The following is a 20,974-nucleotide window of genomic DNA, read 5'->3' on the forward strand; positions in this document are numbered from 1 at the left end:
GCAGGAGAAAGAAAGAGAGGATGTCAGTTATCACGTTACATCCTACTGGTGACATCATAATGCACATAGCCTGGTGGCAGATAAGGAGAAGTTGGATAGCTGTAAAGGTTACACAGGAAGCAGACGGAGAAAGAGAGAGAGGAAGTCAGTTATCACGTTACATCCTACTGGTCACATCATAATGCACACAGCCTGGTGGCAGATAAGGAGAGTCGGATAACTGTAAAGGTTACACAGGAAGCAGACGGAGACAGAAAGAGAGGTCAGTTGGCGCGTTACATCCTACTGGTGACATCACAATGCACATAGCCTGGTGGCAGATAAGGAGAGTCGGGTAGCTGTAAAGGTTACACAGGAAGCAGACGGACAGAAAGAGAGAAGTCAGTTGGCACGTTACATCCTACTGGTGACATCATAATGCACACAGCCTGGTGGCAGATAAGGAGAGTGATAGCTGTAAAGGTTACACAGGAAGCAGACGGAGACAGAAAGAGAGAAGTCAGTTGGAGCGTTACATCCTACTGGTGACATCACAATGCACATAGCCTGGTGGCAGATAAGGACAGTCGGATAGCTGTAAAGGTTACACAGGAAGCAGACGGACAGAAAGAGAGAAGTCAGTTGGCACGTTACATCCTACTGGTGACATCACAATGCACATAGCCTGGTGGCAGATAAGGAGAGTCACATAGCTGTAAAGGTTACACAGGAAGCAGACGGACAGAAAGAGAGAAGTCAGTTGGCGCGTTACATCCTACTGGTGACATCATAATGCACACAGCCTGGTGGCAGATAAGGAGAGTGATAGCTGTAAAGGTTACACAGGAAGTAGACGGACAGAAAGGGAGAAGTCGGTTGGAGCGTGAGGAGAAAGTAAGAACGCTGGAGAAGGAGAGAGAGGTGGAAAGACATCGAACGGTGTTAAAGAAAAGTGTTGGGAATGAGAGAGATGAAGTGGGGGGGGGGGGATAGAGAGAAGGGGGTAGAGGGTGAGAGTAGGAGGAGGAGGGGAGAGATGAGGTTGGTCTCTTAGAATTTCTGAGCAACGCCGGGTACTTTCAGCTGGTATAGGATCTGTCGTCCGTCTGTATTTGTCGTTTAATGTCGTCTATGTAACTGTAACGATGTCATCTATGTAACTGTGGGGGATTAGCTAATGTTAGGTCACCAGGTAATACACTGCTTTCCATGGGGGGGGGGGGTTACATACTGCAGTTACGGAGGACCTGACTCATCTTCCCATCGCGTGTCATATAAAGCGTGCTTTGGGCCGTACACGCAACATACATACGCTTACCCTTTATAAAGTGTTTTTTTTTAATCAGTCTACACTATCTCCGGTCTTCTATTCTTCTCCATGAAGGTCCCGTCCAGTAACCTGCGTCCCTGACTGTCCAGGGGTTATCGTTTTATTTGTATTTAAAGAAATTGACACTTGTGAGTACAAATTGCATCGGATTTGGGAGGAATTAACCACCTATCACATAAAACATATCGCACCATTGTATGTGTGTTTTCTTTTTATATATATACCTGCGCTCCCCAGTCAGCTTGGATACCCGAGACAACAAATCCGTCCTGGACTGCAGTTGGCCATCATTCAAGCAGGGGTGGGCAACCTGACTCCTCATGGGGCACCAACTGGTCAGGTATTAAGGGTGTCCCTGCTTCGGTGGCTCAGTCGAAGACTGCTCCTCTCTCTCAAGATGATTGAGCCACCTGTGCTGAAGCAGGGATATTCCTCATACGCAGTGGTCGACAAATCACCAAAAAATCTCGCCGAACAAAAAAATCTACTCGCCACCTAGTACCACACGTGTGCTGCTTGGGCAAATAGGAGGTCGCCACAATGTTAAATCCACTCGCCCGGGGCGAGCAAATGTATAGGTTTGTCGAACACTGCTCATACGTGACCTGTGGCTGGTTCTTGAGGTCTGGAGTTGGCCACCCTTGAAATACAGTGTCTCCTGGCTGGGCAAAATTGGTGCTGTTGCAATGAACCTTCACCCGCAATGAACCTTCACCCGCATGACCCATGTTGCAATGATCCAGCACCCGCTCCGTACGTGGTCCATTCCGTGGTTTATTGATCTGAAGGCTCTCCTACCTCCGGTTATACCCCCGGTAGGAGATGTGTGCAGAGGGGTTTTTACCACAGGAGACATTATTAAGGGGCAATAAAAACAAGCTTTTATTCGTCCCAACTTACAAAACTTAAAAAATACTGCAGCTTTCACCAGCAAAACAGGGCTACATAAAAACAACCTAGTTCCTATAGGTGTTAGAACGGAAGTCTGTAATTTGAGCATAAACTGTGATGTGATATTATAAACGGTTTGACCTAGATGTCTATGTAGGTGTGTGTATACACATGTATGTATGAGTCAGCGACACCTTCATGAGACAGCCTCAGTTATGTGAGAAACTGCGATTCAAAGAGATTGCTCGAGACCTTCCTAACCAGTAGGACTTGAACACCTGGTTAATTCAGACCTGCGGTTAGCTTTTTCCAACACAAGAAGAGGTTCTGGTGAGCAGTTCCAGAGGAATGACCTGAAGGAACGCCTCAGCACAAGATATGCTGAGGAAGTAAATATATATATATCTGTATGGAACCTGTAATATGTAACATTACTAAAGTGTCTGGTAACATGCATTGTCCTTTAACATGTCATTCTTACACACAGATATTGTAACATCAGTTTGATATGTTCTACTAATACAATTGTTATATATTCACGTGTTTGCCTTTCTATCCCCAAAAAGAACATGACATACAGAGTTGTATTTCTTATATAGGGAGCACTGACATCACAGTCCCTGTACACACATTGGGGGGGATAAGACCCTTACCAACAACACATATATCCAACTTTGGTGACACACAAGTCTTTACCTTCGAGCTCCTGGCTGGGGTGAGAAGCCAGAAGAAGTGGTCCAGGGTGAGTACCTCCCGGGATCGGAAACTGCCTGAGACTGCTTGTCAGGCTTTGAAAGACCTGATGAGACAGGTGAGGACATCAATGACATCTCCTTATCTGCCACCAGTGCTGTATAACATTATGCCAGCAGGGTTCCCTGTCTCACTACCTAACAGCGGGTCCACCCTGTTACACCTTCTAACTGTGGTGGCCTTGGGCCTCCCAGACCTTATGAAATACTCTCCGGCTTCTGTGCTAAGCCAGATCTGCCTAAGGTCCTCCCAAAGGAACACAAGAGGCTGGGTTGACAAAGAGCAGTTGGCATCGCTCCCGGACAATATCGACTCCCTTCTTTGGCTGACAAGAATGGGCAGAGGCCTCCTGGTGCCTCTTCTCACCCCCCCCCCCCCCCGTGATGAAGCACTCTCTGGTCATAGGATCGTCTACAAAATGTAAGTATAAGCTGGGGTCCAGTAGCTCTGGAGTAATCCCTCTTTGGAGCCAGGGCTGGCCTGAGACGGCCTTCCAGACGTGGAAATCGGTGGGCATCACCGGAGTTAGGGACCTAGGCACAGGAAATGGCATTAAACAATTTCCAGAGTTACAAGAGAGTAAGAAGTTACCCCCATCAGATCATTTTTTTGTAGTGCCGAGCCACACGAATCAAATCCCGTGTACGTGTTTTGAATCAATGTTCACACCATGTCAAGACAACTAATTTCTCCTAAAGCACTGATATATACATATATATATATATATATATATATATATATATATATTATATACATACTGTAGGACTCAGTATTTCCACTCCATTCTTACATTCTGCATACTCCATATCCCCCACCCCAGCTGTACCTCATGTCAGCATTTTCCACTTATCTCTCTGTGGCTTACTGTAGGGGATGGGTCGTTGATGCGTTTAGCAGACGTGGGCTAGCCAAGGTAAACATGTTGCTAAAGTCTTATCTTCAGGGAAGGTCACTTGTCTCTAGCCCTTATTCAGTTCCTCACAGTTCCCTGCAGCTGGATTTGTCTGTAGCTTGTTAAAATAATCTTGCTGACCTTCTTCAAACTTAACCCTGTCCTGCATTCAACCTTTCGCCCATCCCCTGGTTCCCTTTCATCATATTTATTAGTCTTCTGATTGTCTGTTTTGGAGGGTTTATAATTCAAAATCCAACAGAGATGTATCACATTCTGCGTCTCTGCCCCAGCTTGCACCTTGGGGAGAGTCAGTAGGAGGAGTTGGAAGGAGTTACATGGTGCACAGATTATAATGAGATGTATCACATTCTGCGTCTCTGCCCCAGTTTGCACCTTGGGGAGAGTCAGTAGGAGGAGTTGGGGAGAGTTACATGGTGCACAGATTATAATGAGATGTATCACATTCTGCGTCTCTGCCCCAGCTTGCACCTTGGGGAGAGTCAGTAGGAGGAGTTGGGGGAGTTACATGGTGCACAGATTATAATGAGATGTATCACATTCTGCGTCTCTGCCCCAGTTTGCACCTTGGGGAGAGTCAGTAGGAGGAGTTGGGGGGAGTTACATGGGGCACAGATTATAATGAGATGTATCACATTCTGCGTCTCTGCCCCAGCATGCACCTTGGGGAGAGTCAGTAGGAGGAGTTGGGAGAGTTACATGGTGCATAGATTATAATGAGATGTATCACATTCTGCGTCTCTGTCCCAGCTTGCACCTTGGGGAGAGTCAGTAGGAGGAGTTGGGAGAGTTACATGGTGCATAGATTATAATGAGATGTATCACATTCTGCGTCTCTGTCCCAGCTTGCACCTTGGGGAGAGTCAGTAGGAGGAGTTGGGGGGAGTTACATGGTGCACAGATTATAATGAGATGTATCACATTCTGCGTCTCTGCCCCAGCTTGCACCTTGGGGAGAGTCAGTAGGAGGAGTTGGGGAGGAGTTACATGGTGCACAGAATATAATGAGATGTATCACATTCTGCGTCTCTGCCCCAGCTTGCACCTTGGGGAGAGTCAGTAGGAGGAGTTGGGGAGGAGTTACATGGTGCACAGAATATAATGAGATGTATCACATTCTGCATCTCTGTCCCAGCTTGCACCTTGGGGAGAGTCAGTAGGAGGAGTTGGGGGAGTTACATGGTGCACAGATTATAATGAGATGTATCACATTCTGCATCTCTGCCCCAGCTTGCACCTTGGGGAGAGTCAGTAGGAGGAGTTGGGGGAGTTACATGGGGCACAGATTATAATGAGATGTATCACATTCTGCGTCTCTGCCCCAGCTTGCACCTTGGGGAGAGTCAGTAGGAGGAGTTGGGGGAGTTACATGGGGCACAGATTATAATGAGATGTATCACATTCTGCGTCTCTGTCCCAGCTTGCACCTTGGGGAGAGTCAGTAGGAGAAGTTGGGGAGGAGTTACATGGGGCACAGATTATAATGAGATGTATCACATTCTGCGTCTCTGTCCCAGCTTGCACCTTGGGGAGAGTCAGTAGGAGAAGTTGGGGAGGAGTTACATGGGGCACAGATTATAATGAGATGTATCACATTCTGCGTCTCTGTCCCAGCTTGCACCTTGGGGAGAGTCAGTAGGAGGAGTTCGGGGAGTTACATGGTGCACAGATTATAATGAGATGTATCACATTCTGCGTCTCTGCCCCAGCATGCACCTTGGGGAGAGTCAGTAGGAGGAGTTGGGGGGAGTTACATGTTACACAGATTATAATGAGATGTATCACATTCTGCGTCTCTGCCCCAGCTTGCACCTTGGGGAGAGTCAGTAGGAGGAGTTGGGGGGGAGTTACATGGGGCACAGATTATAATGAGATGTATCACATTCTGCGTCTCTGTCCCAACTTGCACCTTGGGGAGAGTCAGTAGGAGGAGTTGGGGGAGTTACATGGTGCACAGATTATAATGAGATGTATCACATTCTGCGTCTCTGTCCCAGCATGCACCTTGGGGGGAGTCAGTAGGAGGAGTTGGGGGGAGTTACATGGTGCACAGATTATAATGAGATGTATCACATTCTGCGTCTCTGCCCCAGCTTGCACCTTGGGGAGAGTCAGTAGGAGGAGTTGGGGGGCGTTACATGGGGCACAGATTATAATGAGATGTATCACATTCTGCGTCTCTGCCCCAGCTTGCACCTTGGGGATAGTCAGTAGGAGGAGTTGGGGAGAGTTACATGGTGCACAGATTATAATGAGATGTATCACATTCTGTGTCTCTGTCCCAGCATGCACCTTGGGGAGAGTCAGTAGGAGGAGTTGGGGAGGAGTTACATGGTGCACAGATTATAATGAGATGTATCACATTCTGCGTCTCTGTCCCAGCATGCACCTTGGGGAGAGTCAGTAGGAGGAGTTGGGGGGAGTTACATGGTGCACAGATTATAATGAGATGTATCACATTCTGCGTCTCTGTCCCAGCTTGCACCTTGGGGGTAGTCAGTAGGAGGAGTTGGGGGGAGTTACATGGTGCACAGATTATAATGAGATGTATCACATTCTGCGTCTCTGTCCCAGCTTGCACCTTGGGGGGAGTCAGTAGGAGGAGTTGGGGGAGTTACATGGTGCACAGATTATAATGAGATGTATCACATTCTGCGTCTCTGCCCCAGTTTGCACCTCGGGGAGTGTCAGTAGGAGGAGTTGGGGGGAGTTACATGGTGCACAGATTATAATGAGATGTATCACATTCTGCGTCTCTGCCCCAGCTTGCACCTTGGGGAGAGTCAGTAGGAGGAGTTGGGGGGCGTTACATGGGGCACGGATTATAATGAGATGTATCACATTCTGCGTCTCTGCCCCAGCTTGCACCTTGGGGAGAGTCAGTAGGAGGAGTTGGGGGAGTTACATGGTGCACAGATTATAATGAGATGTATCACATTCTGCGTCTCTGCCCCAGCTTGCACCTTGGGGAGAGTCAGTAGGAGGAGTTGGGGGAGTTACATGGTGCACAGATTATAATGAGATGTATCACATTCTGCGTCTCTGCCCCAGCTTGCACCTTGGGGAGAGTCAGTAGGAGGAGTTGGGGGAGTTACATGGTGCACAGATTATAATGAGATGTATCACATTCTGCGTCTCTGCCCCAGCTTGCACCTTGGGGAGAGTCAGTAGGAGGAGTTGGGGGGAGTTACATGGGGCACAGATTATAATGAGATGTATCACATTCTGCGTCTCTGCCCCAGCTTGCACCTTGGGGAGAGTCAGTAGGAGGAGTTGGGGGAGTTACATGGTGCACAGATTATAATGAGATGTATCACATTCTGCGTCTCTGCCCCAGCTTGCACCTTGGGGAGAGTCAGTAGGAGGAGTTGGGGGAGTTACATGGTGCACAGATTATAATGAGATTTATCACATTCTGCGTCTCTGTCCCAGCTTGCACCTTGGGGAGAGTCAGTAGGAGGAGTTGGGGGGGAGTTACATGGTGCACAGATTATAATGAGATGTATCACATTCTGCGTCTCTGTCCCAGCTTGCCCCTTGGGGAGAGTCAGTAGGAGGAGCTGGGGGGAGTTACATGGTGCACAGATTATAATGAGATGTATCACATTCTGCGTCTCTGCCCCAGCTTGCACCTTGGGGAGAGTCAGTAGGAGGAGTTGGGGGGTTACATGGGGCACAGATTATAATGAGATGTATCACATTCTGCGTCTCTGCCCCAGCTTGCACCTTGGGGAGAGTCAGTAGGAGGAGTTGGGGGGCGTTACATGGGGCACGGATTATAATGAGATGTATCACATTCTGTGTCTCTGCCCCAGCTTGCACATTGGGGAGAGTCATTAGGAGGAGTTGGGGGGGAGTTACATGGTACACAGATTATAATGAGATGTATCACATTCTGCGTCTCTGCCCCAGCTTGCACCTTGGGGAGAGTCAGTAGGAGGAGTTGGGGGGAGTTACATGGTGCAAAGATTATAATGAGATGTATCACATTCTGCGTCTCTGCCCCAGTTTGCACCTTGGGGAGAGTCAGTAGGAGGAGTTGGGGGGAGTAACATGGTGCACAGATTATAATGAGATGTATCACATTCTGCGTCTCTGTCCCAGCTTGCACCTTGGGGAGAGTCAGTAGGAGGAGTTGGGGGGAGTTACATGGGGCACAGATTATAATGAGATGTATCACATTCTGCGTCTCTGCCCCAGCTTGCACCTTGGGGAGAGTCAGTAGGAGGAGTTGGGGGGAGTTACATGGTGCACAGATTATAATGAGATGTATCACATTCTGTGTCTCTGCCCCAGCTTGCACCTTGGGGAGAGTCAGTAGGAGGAGTTGGGGGGAGTTACATGGGGCACAGATTATAATGAGATGTATCACATTCTGCGTCTCTGTCCCAGCTTGCACCTTGGGGAGAGTCAGTAGGAGAAGTTGGGGAGGAGTTACATGGGGCACAGATTATAATGAGATGTATCACATTCTGCGTCTCTGCCCCAGCTTGCACCTTGGGGAGAGTCAGTAGGAGGAGTTGGGGGAGTTACACGGTGCACAGATTATAATGAGATGTATCACATTCTGCGTCTCTGCCCCAGCTTGCACCTTGGGGAGAGTCAGTAGGAGGAGTTGGGTGAGTTACACGGTGCACAGATTATAATGAGATGTATCACATTCTGCGTCTCTGTCCCAGCATGCACCTTTGGGAGAGTCAGTAGGAGGAGTTGGGGGAGTTACATGGTGCACAGATTATAATGAGATTTATCACATTCTGCGTCTCTGTCCCAGCTTGCACCTTGGGGAGAGTCAGTAGGAGGAGTTGGGGGGGAGTTACATGGTGCACAGATTATAATGAGATGTATCACATTCTGCGTCTCTGTCCCAGCTTGCCCCTTGGGGAGAGTCAGTAGGAGGAGTTGGGGAGGAGTTACATGGTGCACAGATTATAATGAGATGTATCACATTCTGTGTCTCTGTACCAGCTTGCACCTTGGGGAGAGTCAGTAGGAGGAGTTGGGGGAGTTACATGGGGCACAGATTATAATGAGATGTATCACATTCTGCGTCTCTGCCCCAGCTTGCACCTTGGGGAGAGTCAGTAGGAGGAGTTGGGGGGGGGGGGGGAGTTACATGGTGCACAGATTATAATGAGATGTATCACATTCTGCGTCTCTGCCCCAGCTTGCACCTTGGGGAGAGTCAGTAGGAGGAGTTGGGGGAGTTACATGGGGCACAGATTATAATGAGATGTATCACATTCTGCGTCTCTGCCCCAGCTTGCACCTTGGGGAGAGTCAGTAGGAGGAGTTGGGGGAGTTACATGGGGCACAGATTATAATGAGATGTATCGCATTCTGCGTCTCTGCCCCAGCATGCACCTTGGGGAGAGTCAGTAGGAGGAGTTTGGGGGAGTTACATGGTGCACAGATTATAATGAGATGTATCACATTGTGCGTCTCTCCCAGCTGGTGTATAGTATCAGCCACGGAGCTACACATATGCTTCTTTAAGCAAGTGTGTCTTAAGGTGGGTCTTAAAGGTGGATAGAGAGGGTGCTAGTCGGGTACTGAGGGGAAGGGCATTTCAGAGGTGTGGGGCAGTCAGTGAGAAATGTTAAAGGCTGGAGAGGGCTTTAGATACAAATGGGGTAGAGAGAAGACATCCTTGAGCAGAATGCAAGAGTCGGGATGGTGCTTAGCGAGAAATTAGGGAGGGCCACCCAGGATGATATAGCAGAGAGACATTCAGAAACTTCGGTCTGTACAGCAGGTGTGAGGTTCGGGGTAGAAAAGTAAATGTGTGTGTCGTCAGCATAGAGGTGATATTTAAACCCAAGAGATGTGATTAGGTCACCTAGAGAGAGTGTGTACAGAGAAAAGAGGAGAGGTCCCAGGACAGAGCCCTGGGGTACCCCCACAGAGAGATCGATAGAGGAGGAGGAGGTGTTAGCAGAAGAGACACTGAAAGTATGATGGGAGAGGTAGGATGAGATCTTTGTTACGAATACCAAGAGTATGGAGAATGTGAAGGAGAAGAGGGTGGTCCACGGTGTCAAATGCTGCAGTGAGGTCGAGTAATATGAGCAGAGTGTAATGACCTCTGTCTTTGGCAGCATGGAGGTCGTCAGTTATTTTAGTGAGGGCTGTTTCGGTGGAGTGAGCAGTGCGGAAGCCAGATTGTAGAGGGTCTAGGAGAGAATAGGTGGTGTGAAAATGGAGCAAGCGAGAGAATACAAGACGTTCATGGAGTTTAGAGGCAAAAGTCAGGAGGGAGACAGGTCGATAGTTAGGAAGACAGGTAGGGTCAAGCTTGGTGTTTTTGAATAATGGTATGACTGTTGCATGATTAAAGGAGGAGGGAAAGGTACCCGAGAGAGGAGTTAAAAATCCATGTGAGCGTAGGGGTTATAGTAGGAACAAGAGGTTTTAGGAGATGGGAGGGAATGGGGTCAAGAGAGCAAGTGGTAGAGGGAGAAGAGGAGATCAACAGCGACACATCCTCCTCTGTGACTGCGGGAAAAGAGTCAAGGAAGGCAGGGGCTGAGCTAGGAAGAGGTGTAGGATGGGAAGAAGAAACAGAGGGGATGTTCTGACGTATGGATTCCACCTCTTCCTTAAAATGGTCAGCAAAGTCCTGAGGTGAGATGAAGGAAGAAGAAGAGGCAGCTGAGGATGGTTTGAGTAGAGCGTGAAAGACAGAGAAGAGTCGGCGTGGGTAAGATTTGTGCTTGTTAATTAGTGAAGAAAAGTAGGTTTCTTTAGCCAGAAAGAAGGCAGAGGTGAAACAGGACAGCAAAAATTTGTAGTGAAGGAAGTCTGCGAGTGTGAGATTTCCTCAAGAGGCGTTCAGAGGAACGAGTGGAGGAGCACAGCAGGTCCTGCGGTTACAGCCTCTCTTCTCCACGTCGCTCCCACACATTCCCTCATCCCATCCTCTCCAGCCCGTGTCTCCCCACTGCTGGATGAAGCCTCCCCAGTGATCTCCCAGGTCCTGCGGTTACAGCCTCTCTTCTCCACGTCGCTCCCACACATTCCCCCATCCCATCCTCTCCAGCCCGTGTCTCCCCACTGCTGGATGTAGTCTCCCCAATGATCTCCCAGGTCCTGCGGTTATAGCCTCTCTTCTCCACGTCGCTCCCACACATTCCCTCATCCCATCCTCCCCAGCCCGTGTCTCCCCACTGCTGATAAAGTCTCCCCAGTGATCTCCCAGGTCCTGCGGTTACAGTCTCTCTTCTCCACGTCGCTCCCACACATTCCCTCATCCCATCCTCCCCAGCCCGTGTCTCCCCACTGCTGATAAAGTCTCCCCAGTGATCTCCCAGGTCCTGCGGTTACAGTCTCTCTTCTCCACGTCGCTCCCACACATTCCCTCATCCCATCCTCCCCAGCCTGTGTCTCCCCACTGCTGATGAAGTCTCCCCAGTGATCTCCCAGGTCCTGCGGTTACTGCCTCTCTTCTCCACGTCGCTCCCACACATTCCCTCATCCCATCCTCTCCAGCCCGTGTCTCCCCACTGCTGGATGAAGCCTCCCCAGTGATCTCCCAGGTCCTGCGGTTACTGCCTCTCTTCTCCATGTCGCTCCCACACATTCCCTCATCCCATCCTACCCAGCCCGTGTCTCCCCACTGCTGATGAAGCCTCCCCAATGATCTCCCAGGTCCTGCGGTTACAGTCTCCCTTCTCCACGTCGCTCCCACACATTCCCTCATCCCATCCTCTCCAGCCCGTGTCTCCCCACTGCTGTATCTATCTGTATGTATGTATCTATCTGTCTGTGTATCTATCTGTCTGTGTATCTATCTAATTTTAAATCTGTTTATCTATATATCTATCTAGCTTTGTATTTATCTGCGAATCTATCTGCTTATCTGTGAATCTATCTGTCCATTGACCCAACGGATATTAAATCAATGAAGTGAATAAATAGATGAATAGTCTGAGAGAAGGTGCTCAGTAACTCAGAGACGGCAGTGGTTTTATTAAGGCTGCAAGTGGTATTGAATGCAATGATCTAGATCGGAGTGATATTGGCATCTAGATTGGAGAAATACTGCATAGAAGGTGCATCCTCTAGATATGAGGGGAACTAGATCTGATTGTCTACATATGAATGATATTGCGGCTGTTACTCAAGATCTGCGTGGAATTTGACTCCAGAAAAACGCCACTGGTCCCTGCTCTAGATCAGAGTGACATTGTGGTTCTTGTTCTGGATATAAATGTTATTGGGGTTACATGAGAAATACAAGTGTGTATGCGCTAGATCTGAGGAGATATAATCCGCATTGGAGTCTAGATCATAGAAATCAGGGAAGTATGCTATAGATCTAAGTGCTATTTTGGTTCATGTTCTAGGCAGGTCATGTTGGCAGTCTAGAATTGGGGGGGGGGGTGGGGGGGCATGCTCTCTATCTGAAAGGCAGTGCCGGGGAGTCATTTCTGTCTAGATATCTAGAAATACAGAGAGTGCTTGCTTTAGATATTGTGGTTCTGTACATGCTCTAGATATACGGTTAGTGATACATTAGAGATATATGGGGGGGGGGGGTATCTGCTCTAGAACGACGCGCCCATAAGGATTTTACTCTAGATATGATTGCTATTGGCGTCAAGATGAAAGAACTACAGACGGGAATGCTCTAGATCTGTGAGATATTGTGGTACACGCTCTAGATACCGCAGACGGGGCAGTGATACAGACCAGAGATATACGGGGGGTATCTGCTCTAGAACTGCCGGGTAAGGAGGCTTCTTCTCTAGATCTGTGAGATATTGTGGTACACGCTCTAGATACCGCATGCGGGGTAGTGATACAGACCAGAGATATACGGGGGGTATCTGCTCTAGAACTGCCGGGTAAGGAGGCTTCTTCTCTAGATCTGTGAGATATTGTGGTACACGCTCTAGATACCGCATGCGGGGTAGTGATACAGACCAGAGATATACGGGGGGTATCTGCTCTAGAACTGCCGGGTAAGGAGGCTTCTTCTCTAGATCTGTGAGATATTGTGGTACACGCTCTAGATACCGCATGCGGGGCAGTGATACAGATCAGAGATATATGGGGGGTATCTGCTCTAGAACTGCCGGGTAAGGAGGCTTCTTCTCTAGATCTGTGAGATATTGTGGTACACGCTCTAGATACCGCAGACGGGGCAGTGATACAGACCAGAGATATACGGGGGGTATCTGCTCTAGAACTGCCGGGTAAGGAGGCTTCTTCTCTAGATCTGTGAGATATTGTGGTACACGCTCTAGATACCGCATGCGGGGTAGTGATACAGACCAGAGATATACGGGGGGTATCTGCTCTAGAACTGCCGGGTAGGGAGGCTTCTTCTCTAGATCTGATTTATAGTGGCATCAAGATGAGAGAAATACAGAGGGAGGGTGCTCTAAATCAGGGGTGCTCAACTCCAGCCCTCAAGCCCACCCCCCTTACTAATGAGCAAGCTGCGCTGAAGCAGGGACTGATTGAGCCACCTGTGCTGAAGCAGGGATATCCTGAAAACCTGACCTGTTGGGGGAGGGGGCCTGAGGGCTGGAGTTGAGCCCCCCCCCCTACTCTAGATGAGCGTGGGGCTTGGTCCAGAAGGGGTCAGTATTGGGGTTCAGCACTCTATGAGGGGGGTGTAGTCAGCGGCTTGGTGTTGGAAGGGGATATTGGTGACGAACGTGGTCTGCGCCGTGGTCACAGAAGTCCCGTGTCTCCTGCGCTTAATCTCTCGGGCGATCTGACACCAGGTGCAGGAGTAGCAGCAGCAGGAGATGCCGCAGTCATCACAGAGGGAGCCCTGAGGGAGAGGGGGGGAGATGGGGGTGAGAGGGGGGAACGGGGGGGGGGAGAGAGAGGGAGGCGGGAGTGAGAGAGGGGGGTGAGAGGGGAAGGGGAGAGAGAGGGGGGTGAGTGGGGAAGGGAAGTGAGAAAGAGAGAGAGAGGAGAGAGTGAGAGGGGGAGAGCGAGTGGGGAAGGAGAGTGAGAGAGAGAGAGAGAGAGAGAGAGAGAGAGATAGAGAGAGAGAGAGAGAGAGAGAGAGAGAGAGAGAGAGAGAGAGGGGGGGAGAGTAAGTGGGGAAGGAGAGTGAGAAAGAGCAAGAGGAGAGAGAGAAGAGTGAGAGGGGGAGAGCGAGTGGGGAAGGAGAGTGAGAGAGAGAGGAGAGGGGAGAGGTTAGAAGGAGAGAGAATGGGGGGGAGTGGGAGAGGGCGATAAAGAGTGAGAGGGGGTGAGAGAGAGAGGGGGGAGAGAAGGAGAGGGGTTGATAAAGAGGGGGTGAGAGCGAGAGAGGGTGATAAAAGAGGGGGGAGAGAGGGCGAGAAAGAGAGGGGGGAGAGAGGGAGAGAGGAGAGGTGAGAAAGTTAGAGAGGGGGGAGAGAGTGAGTGGGGAAAGAGAGTGAGAAAGAGAGAGAGAGAGGGGGGGAGAGTGAGTGGGGAAGGAGAGAGAGTGAGCGAGAGAGAGAGAGAGAGAGAGAGGAGAGGGGAGCGGTTAGAAGGAGAGAGAAGGGGGGAGTGGGAGAGGGCGATAAAGAGTAAGAGGGGGTGAGAGAGAGAGGGGGAGAGAAGGAGAGAGGGTGATAAAGAGAGGGGTGAGAGCGAGAGAGGGTGATAAAAGAGGGGGGGAGAGAGGGCAAGAAAGAGAGGGGGGGAGAGAGGGTGATAAAGAGAAAGGACGGGTGAGAGGGATATAGGTGGGGTGAGATGGAGAGGGGGTGATAAAGAGAGGGAGGGTGAGGGAGAGAGGAGGTGAGGGAGAGAGAGCAGGGGTTAGAAGGGGACAGAGATGAGGGTTTAGAGAGAGGGGCAGTTGGAAGGCGAGGGTGGGGGGGGGAGAGGGGGGAGAGAGATAAATAGTGTGGAAATTATTTGATATTTGCAGTGAGCATATATAGGATATTTGGGGGTACGGTGTGTATATATTTCTATATAGGATATTTGGGGGTACAATATATAGGATATTATGAGCACTGTGTGTGTATATATATATATATATAAAAAATATTTGGGGTACAGTGTTTGTTATATATAGATATTTTGGGGTACAGTGTTTGTATATAAGATATTTGGGGGTACAGTGTTTGTTTATATATAGAATATTTTGGGGTATGGTGTGTATATATTTATATATAGAATATTTTGGGGTATGGTGTGTATATATATATATATATGGAATATTTTGGGGTACAGTATGTATATAATGGTTTATCTTCTTACCTGGATCTTGTATCTCTCCCGGACGGCCGCTCTCATGCCCATGGTGATGGGGGGGATGACCCCACTGCACCCCAAGTATCCCATACACAGGGGGTCCAGCAGGGGGAGGCAGAGGCACTCCCCAAAATCACTCACAGTCCTACACTGGAGGCAAGGGAAGCACCAAAATGCACAGCAACCTGAGAGAGGGGGGGGGAGAGATAGAGAGGGGGAGAGAGAGAGGGGGAGAGAGAGGGGCGAGAGAGAAGGGGCAGAGATAGAGGGAGAGAGGAGGGTGAGTGAGAGGGAGGGGGGAGAGAGAGGGGAGGGGGAGTGAGAGGGAGGGGGGAGGGAGAGGGGGAGAGAGAGGGGGGAGAGAGAGGGGGGAGAGAGAGAAAGAGGGGGGTGAGTGAGAGCGGGCAGAGGGAGGGAGAGAGAGGGGAGAGAGGGGGCAGAGAGAGAGGGGAGAGAGAGGAGTAGAGAGGGGGCAGAGAGGGAGGGGAGCAGAGTGTGAGCGAGGAAGAGGGAGAGAGAGGAGAAGAGAGAGGGAGTAGATAGAAGGGGGGAGAGAGGGTTGCAGAGAGAGGGGAGCAGAGTGTGGGGAAGAGAAAGGGAGAGGGGGAGAGAGAGGAGAAGAGAGAGATGGGGTACAGAGAGAGGGGAGAGAGAGAGAAGAGAGAGAAAGGGGGAGAGGGAGAAGAGAGAGAGAGGGGTTGAGTGTGAGGGGGCAGAGAGAGAGGGGAGCAGAGTGTGGGGAAGAGAAAGGGAGAGAGAGGTGAAGAGAGAGATGGGGTGCAGAGAGATGGGAGAGAGAGGGGGGGAGAGGGGGGGGAGAATAGAGAGAGAGGGAGAGAGAGGGGAGCAGAGTGGTGGGGGAGAGATGGAATAAAAGAATGTCATTAAACGTATAGATAGCACCTATAGAATGTCATTAAACGTATAGATAGCACCTATAGAATGTCATTGAACGTATAGATAGCGCGTATAGAATGTAATTGCACGTAAAAGACGTCAGTACGTCCCCGGCGAGGCAGGGAACGCTGCGCCGCTGTGAGTGTAGGTGCGGAATCCTCGCATACGCCTGTAACCGGTGTCACAAAGCGTGATGACAAGTAACCCAACGCGTTTCGCCAGCAATGCGCGCTGACTTTATCAGGGGTAAAAAAAAAATGACTTTCTTCCCGCTCTGACACACAGTACGAGGCTGACGCGAGGATTCCCCCGCCGGCACGAGGAGCCCGGCAGCTTCCCCCCCCCCCCCCGCACAGCCGCAGCGGCACCGGAGCCTCTAGAACGTCCATCCCGGACATCGGACGGTTCTACGGAACCGGCCAGCCAACACGATCGGGTCCTGAGGCTCATGGCAGCCTGTCCCGGCTGCAGTAGGGCTCACAAGCGCTCCGTTCGCTGCCGCGGGATGGCACCAGCCGCTCCGGTACATCCATGTTTGCCTCTGTGCCGGATTTTTACTTCCAGAATGTGAGTGGGCAATTGTCGTCCTTTGTGTTATATATATATATATATATATATATATATATATATATATATATATATATATATATATATATATACGCTGCTTTTTCTTTGCCCCTATGGCTGTTATTCCCCACGTTTTTCCCCACCTCCCTCCCTCTCCAGACGCGATTTTTTGCGTCGCCCTCTCTTTTCACGTTGGGCTCCCACAATGGGGTCGGCTCATGTTATACATTTATTGTTTCAACGCATTACTGTTAGTTTTCTATTGATGTTTTTGAGTTATTTTTCCCTTTTTTGAGTGCCGGGAACCATCATACCTATTTAGTTATTACTCTGAGGGGGCCAGGGGGTCCCTCTCTGTTTCCTCGCGCACCTGATCATCTATTTATCTGCTGAGATACTCTATCTCTAGTGGAGTGCTGCTTAAACTCGCATGCTTTTCTTTATCAGAAAAGACACGTTTTGTGTTGCAGTGCATTCTGGGTAGCGGCGAAGATCTACGAAAGAAGTTTTATTCTTCCTCTGAACTTTCGGTCACCTTATAATGGCCGACTCGGCGCTTGTGCCCCTCGCGTCCTTATCTGTTAATTGTCTCTTTGTAGAGTTAGGCAAGAGATATATACAGCTGTTAGGCTGCAGCCCCGGTCCGGGGGGGGGGGGGGCCATATCAGGGGACGGAGGGGGGGCCCATATCAGGGGATGGAGGGGGGGCCCATATCAGGGGACGTGGAATGTCTGCCCTGCCATTGGCTGCGCGCCGCTCACGTGACCGCGTCGCGGGAAGACACAATAATTGTCTTCCCTGCCAGCGTACGCGTCACAGCGCTTTGCGCGCCCACACACACACACGGCCGCTGGGGCCTGCCCCAGAGAGGGCTGTGCAGAGGTGCGTGGTGCGCACGCCGTATCTCATACCGCCATAACCACCGGGGACTCAGCCTTAGCCTTGAAGGGGGAAGATGATGTTGCCGTCACCATAAGTATTTCTGTGTGTTCAATCGGCTAAGGTATATAGCAAACTAGCTGATATACCCGGCGTTGCCCGGGGTGTTAATCCCTAATTGTGTGGTGTAAATGTTGCATAATAACGTTGAAAAGAAGTCAGCGAACCCCGCAGGCCAATGAGAGCCGTGGGAGGGCAGACCGACGGACCAATCAGATTGTCCAGAGGCACGCACAAACGAACTTTTCAGTTTTATATATATAGATATATAGATGTGTAACCAATAATGACATATGAAATGATGCATGCCCGCCCTATATTTGGGGTATACGTCAGACTGCTTAGGACTGTCTCAGCCCGGCATGTGGTGTTAGATCAGACGCATGTCCTGGTTTTTAGGTGAATGTTCTCCTGCAAGCGGCCACTGCAATTACGTTTCCCAACATATTGCTTTCGCCTAAATAATAATAAGTGTGGACTGAGTTTTTCCCCGCCAATTCCGTGTCACTTCTCCACTTACAGATCCCACAGTCGTCACAGCAATCGCACATTCCGCTGCCCCAGCCCGACCCCTGTGTCACCGTCACCGTCTGCGTGGTGACAACACCCGGCTGGGAGGTTATAAGATCCATCATCTGCAGGCGGAGAGAGAGAGGATCAGTGAGAGAGGAGGGAGGTGGCACAGGGAGAGGTGGCGGCACAGGGAGAGGTGGCACAGGGAGAGGTGGCACGGGGAGAGGTGGCACAGGGAGAGGTGGCACAGGGAGAGGTGGCGGCACAGGGAGAGGTGGCACGGGGAGAGGTGGCACGGGGAGAGGTGGCACAGGGAGAGGTGGCACAGGGAAGGTGGCACAGGGAGAGGTGACACAGGGAGAGGTGACACAGGGAGAGGTGGCACAGGGACAAGTGGCACAGGGAGAGGTGGCACAGGGAGAGGTGGCACAGGGAGAGGTGGCACAGGGAGAGGTGGCACAGGGAAGGTGGCACAGGGGGAGAGGTGGCACAGGGAGAGAGGTGGCACAGGGAGAGGTGACACAGGGGGAGAGGTGGCACAGGGAGAGAGGTGGCACAGGGAGAGGTGGCACAGGGAGAGAGGTGGCACAGGGAGAGAGGTGGCACAGGGAGAGGTGACACAGGGAGAGGTGGCACAGGGAGAGGTGGCACAGGGAGAGGTGACACAGGGAGAGGTGGCACAGGGAGAGGTGGCACAGGGAGAGAGGTGACACAGGGAGAGGTGGCACAGGGAGAGGTGGCACAGGGAGAGAGGTGACACAGGGAGAGGTGGCACAGGGAGAGGTGGCACAGGGAGAGAGGTGACACAGGGAGAGGTGGCACAGAGAGAGGTGACACAGGGAGAGGTGGCACAGGGAGAGGTGACACAGGGAGAGGTGGCACAGGGAGAGGTGGCACAGGGAGAGGTGGCACAGGGAGAGGTGACACAGGGAGAGAGGTGGCACAGGGAGAGGTGACACAGGGAGAGAGGTGACACAGGGAGAGGTGGCACAGGGAGAGGTGGCACAGGGAGAGGTGGCACAGGGAGAGGTGGCGGCACAGGGAGAGGTGGCACGGGGAGAGGTGACACAGGGAGAGGTGACACAGGGAGAGGTGGCACAGGGAGAGGTGGCACAGGGAGAGGTGGCACAGGGAGAGAGGTGGCACAGGGAGAGAGGTGGCACAGGGAGAGGTGGCACAGGGAGAGGTGGCACAGGGAGAGGTGACACAGGGAGAGGTGACACAGAGAGAGGTGGCACAGGGAAGGTGGCACAGGGAGAGGTGACACAGAGAGAGGTGGCACAGGGAGAGGTGGCACAGGGAGAGGTGGCACAGAGAGAGGTGGCACAGGGAGAGGTGACACAGAGAGAGAGGTGGCACAGGGAGAGGTGACACAGGGAGAGGTGGCACAGGGAGAGGTGACACAGAGAGAGGTGGCACAGGGAGAGGTGGCACAGGGAGAGGTGGCACAGAGAGAGGTGACACAGGGAGAGGTAGCACAGGGAGGTGACACAGGGAGAGGTGACACAGAGAGAGAGGTGGCACAGGGAGAGGTGACACAGAGAGAGGTGGCACAGGGAGAGGTGACACAGAGAGAGGTGGCACAGGGAGAGAGGTGGCACAGGGAGAGGTGGCACAGGGAAGGTGGCACAGGGAGAGGTGACACAGGGAGAGGTGACACAGGGAGAGGTGGCACAGGGACAAGTGGCACAGGGAGAGGTGGCACAGGGAGAGGTGGCACAGGGAGAGGTGGCACAGGGAGAGAGGTGGCACAGGGAGAGGTGACACAGGGAGAGGTGGCACAGGGAGAGGTGGCACAGGGAGAGGTGACACAGGGAGAGGTGGCACAGGGAGAGAGGTGGCACAGGGAGAGGTGACACAGGGAGAGAGGTGACACAGGGAGAGGTGACACAGGGAGAGGTGGCACAGGGAGAGGTGGCACAGGGAGAGGTGACACAGGGAGAGGTGGCACAGGGAGAGAGGTGGCACAGGGAGAGGTGACACAGGGAGAGAGGTGGCACAGGGAGAGGTGGCACAGGGAGAGAGGTGGCACAGGGAGAGGTGGCACAGGGAGAGGTGACACAGGGAGAGAGGTGGCACAGGGAGAGGTGACACAGGGAGGGAGGTGGCACAGGGAGAGAGGTGACACAGGGAGAGGTGGCACAGAGAGAGGTGGCACAGGGAGAGGTGACACAGGGAGAGGTGACACAGGGAGAGGTGGAACAGGGAGAGAGGTGACACAGGGAGAGGTGGCACAGGGAGAGGTGACACAGGGAGAGGTGACACAGGGAGAGGTGGCACAGGGAGAGGTGGCACAGGGAGAGGTGACACAGGGAGAGGTGGCACAGGGAGAGAGGTGGCACAGGGAGAGGTGGCACAGGGAGAGGTGACACAGGGAGAGGTGGCACAGGGAGAGAGGTGACACAGGGAGAGGTGGCACAGGGAGAGGTGGCACAGGGAGAGAGGTGACACAGGGAGAGGTGGCACAGGGAGAGAGGTGACACAGGGAGAGGTGGCACAGGGAGAGGTGACACAGGGAGAGGTGGCACAGGGAGAGGTGACACAGGGAGAGAGGTGACACAGGGAGAGGTGGCACAGGGAGAGGTGACACAGGGAGAGGTGGCACAGGGAGAGGTGGCACAGGGAGAGAGGTGGCACAGGGAGAGGTGGCGGCACAGGGAGAGGTGGCACGGGGAGAGGTGACACAGGGAGAGGTGACACAGGGAGAGGTGGCACAGGGAGAGGTGGCACAGGGAGAGGTGGCACAGGGAGAGAGGTGGCACAGGGAGAGAGGTGGCACAGGGAGAGGTGGCACAGGGAGAGGTGGCACAGGGAGAGGTGACACAGGGAGAGGTGACACAGAGAGAGGTGGCACAGGGAAGGTGGCACAGGGAGAGGTGACACAGAGAGAGGTGGCACAGGGAGAGGTGGCACAGGGAGAGGTGGCACAGAGAGAGGTGGCACAGGGAGAGGTGACACAGGGAGAGGTGGCACAGGGAGAGGTGGCACAGGGAGAGGT

The 20,974-nt window shown here is 51.9% G+C and overlaps 1 protein-coding gene across 1 annotated transcript; it reads right to left on the reverse strand.

Moving 5' to 3' along the window:
- Nucleotides 1–11,814: 11,814 nt before the first annotated feature.
- On the reverse strand, nucleotides 11,815–18,132 carry LOC142485019 (placenta-specific gene 8 protein-like). Its single transcript, XM_075584249.1, has 3 exons — nucleotides 17,984–18,132; nucleotides 15,066–15,244; nucleotides 11,815–13,650 (listed from the first exon to the last, which is right to left on the reverse strand). The coding sequence occupies exons 1-3, from the start codon at nucleotides 18,096–18,098 to the stop codon at nucleotides 13,468–13,470; spliced, it is 477 nt and encodes a 158-aa protein (XP_075440364.1). The 5' UTR covers nucleotides 18,099–18,132; the 3' UTR covers nucleotides 11,815–13,467.
- Nucleotides 18,133–20,974: the final 2,842 nt, after the last annotated feature.

The sequence above is a fragment of the Ascaphus truei genome, unplaced genomic scaffold, assembly GCF_040206685.1.
Source record: "Ascaphus truei isolate aAscTru1 unplaced genomic scaffold, aAscTru1.hap1 HAP1_SCAFFOLD_512, whole genome shotgun sequence".
Taxonomy (NCBI): domain Eukaryota; kingdom Metazoa; phylum Chordata; class Amphibia; order Anura; family Ascaphidae; genus Ascaphus; species Ascaphus truei.

Excerpts from the sequence above, each read along its gene's own strand:
- LOC142485019 (XM_075584249.1), bottom strand. The coding sequence starts at position 18,098 with ATGATGGATCTTATAACCTCCCAGCCGGGTGTTGTCACCACGCAGACG. Across the intron at positions 15,245-17,983 it reads CTGTGACGACTGTGGGATCT|GTTGCTGTGCATTTTGGTGC; the intron begins GTAAGTGGAGAA and ends CCCCTCTCTCAG. Across the intron at positions 13,651-15,065 it reads GGGAGAGATACAAGATCCAG|GGCTCCCTCTGTGATGACTG; the intron begins GTAAGAAGATAA and ends CCTCTCCCTCAG.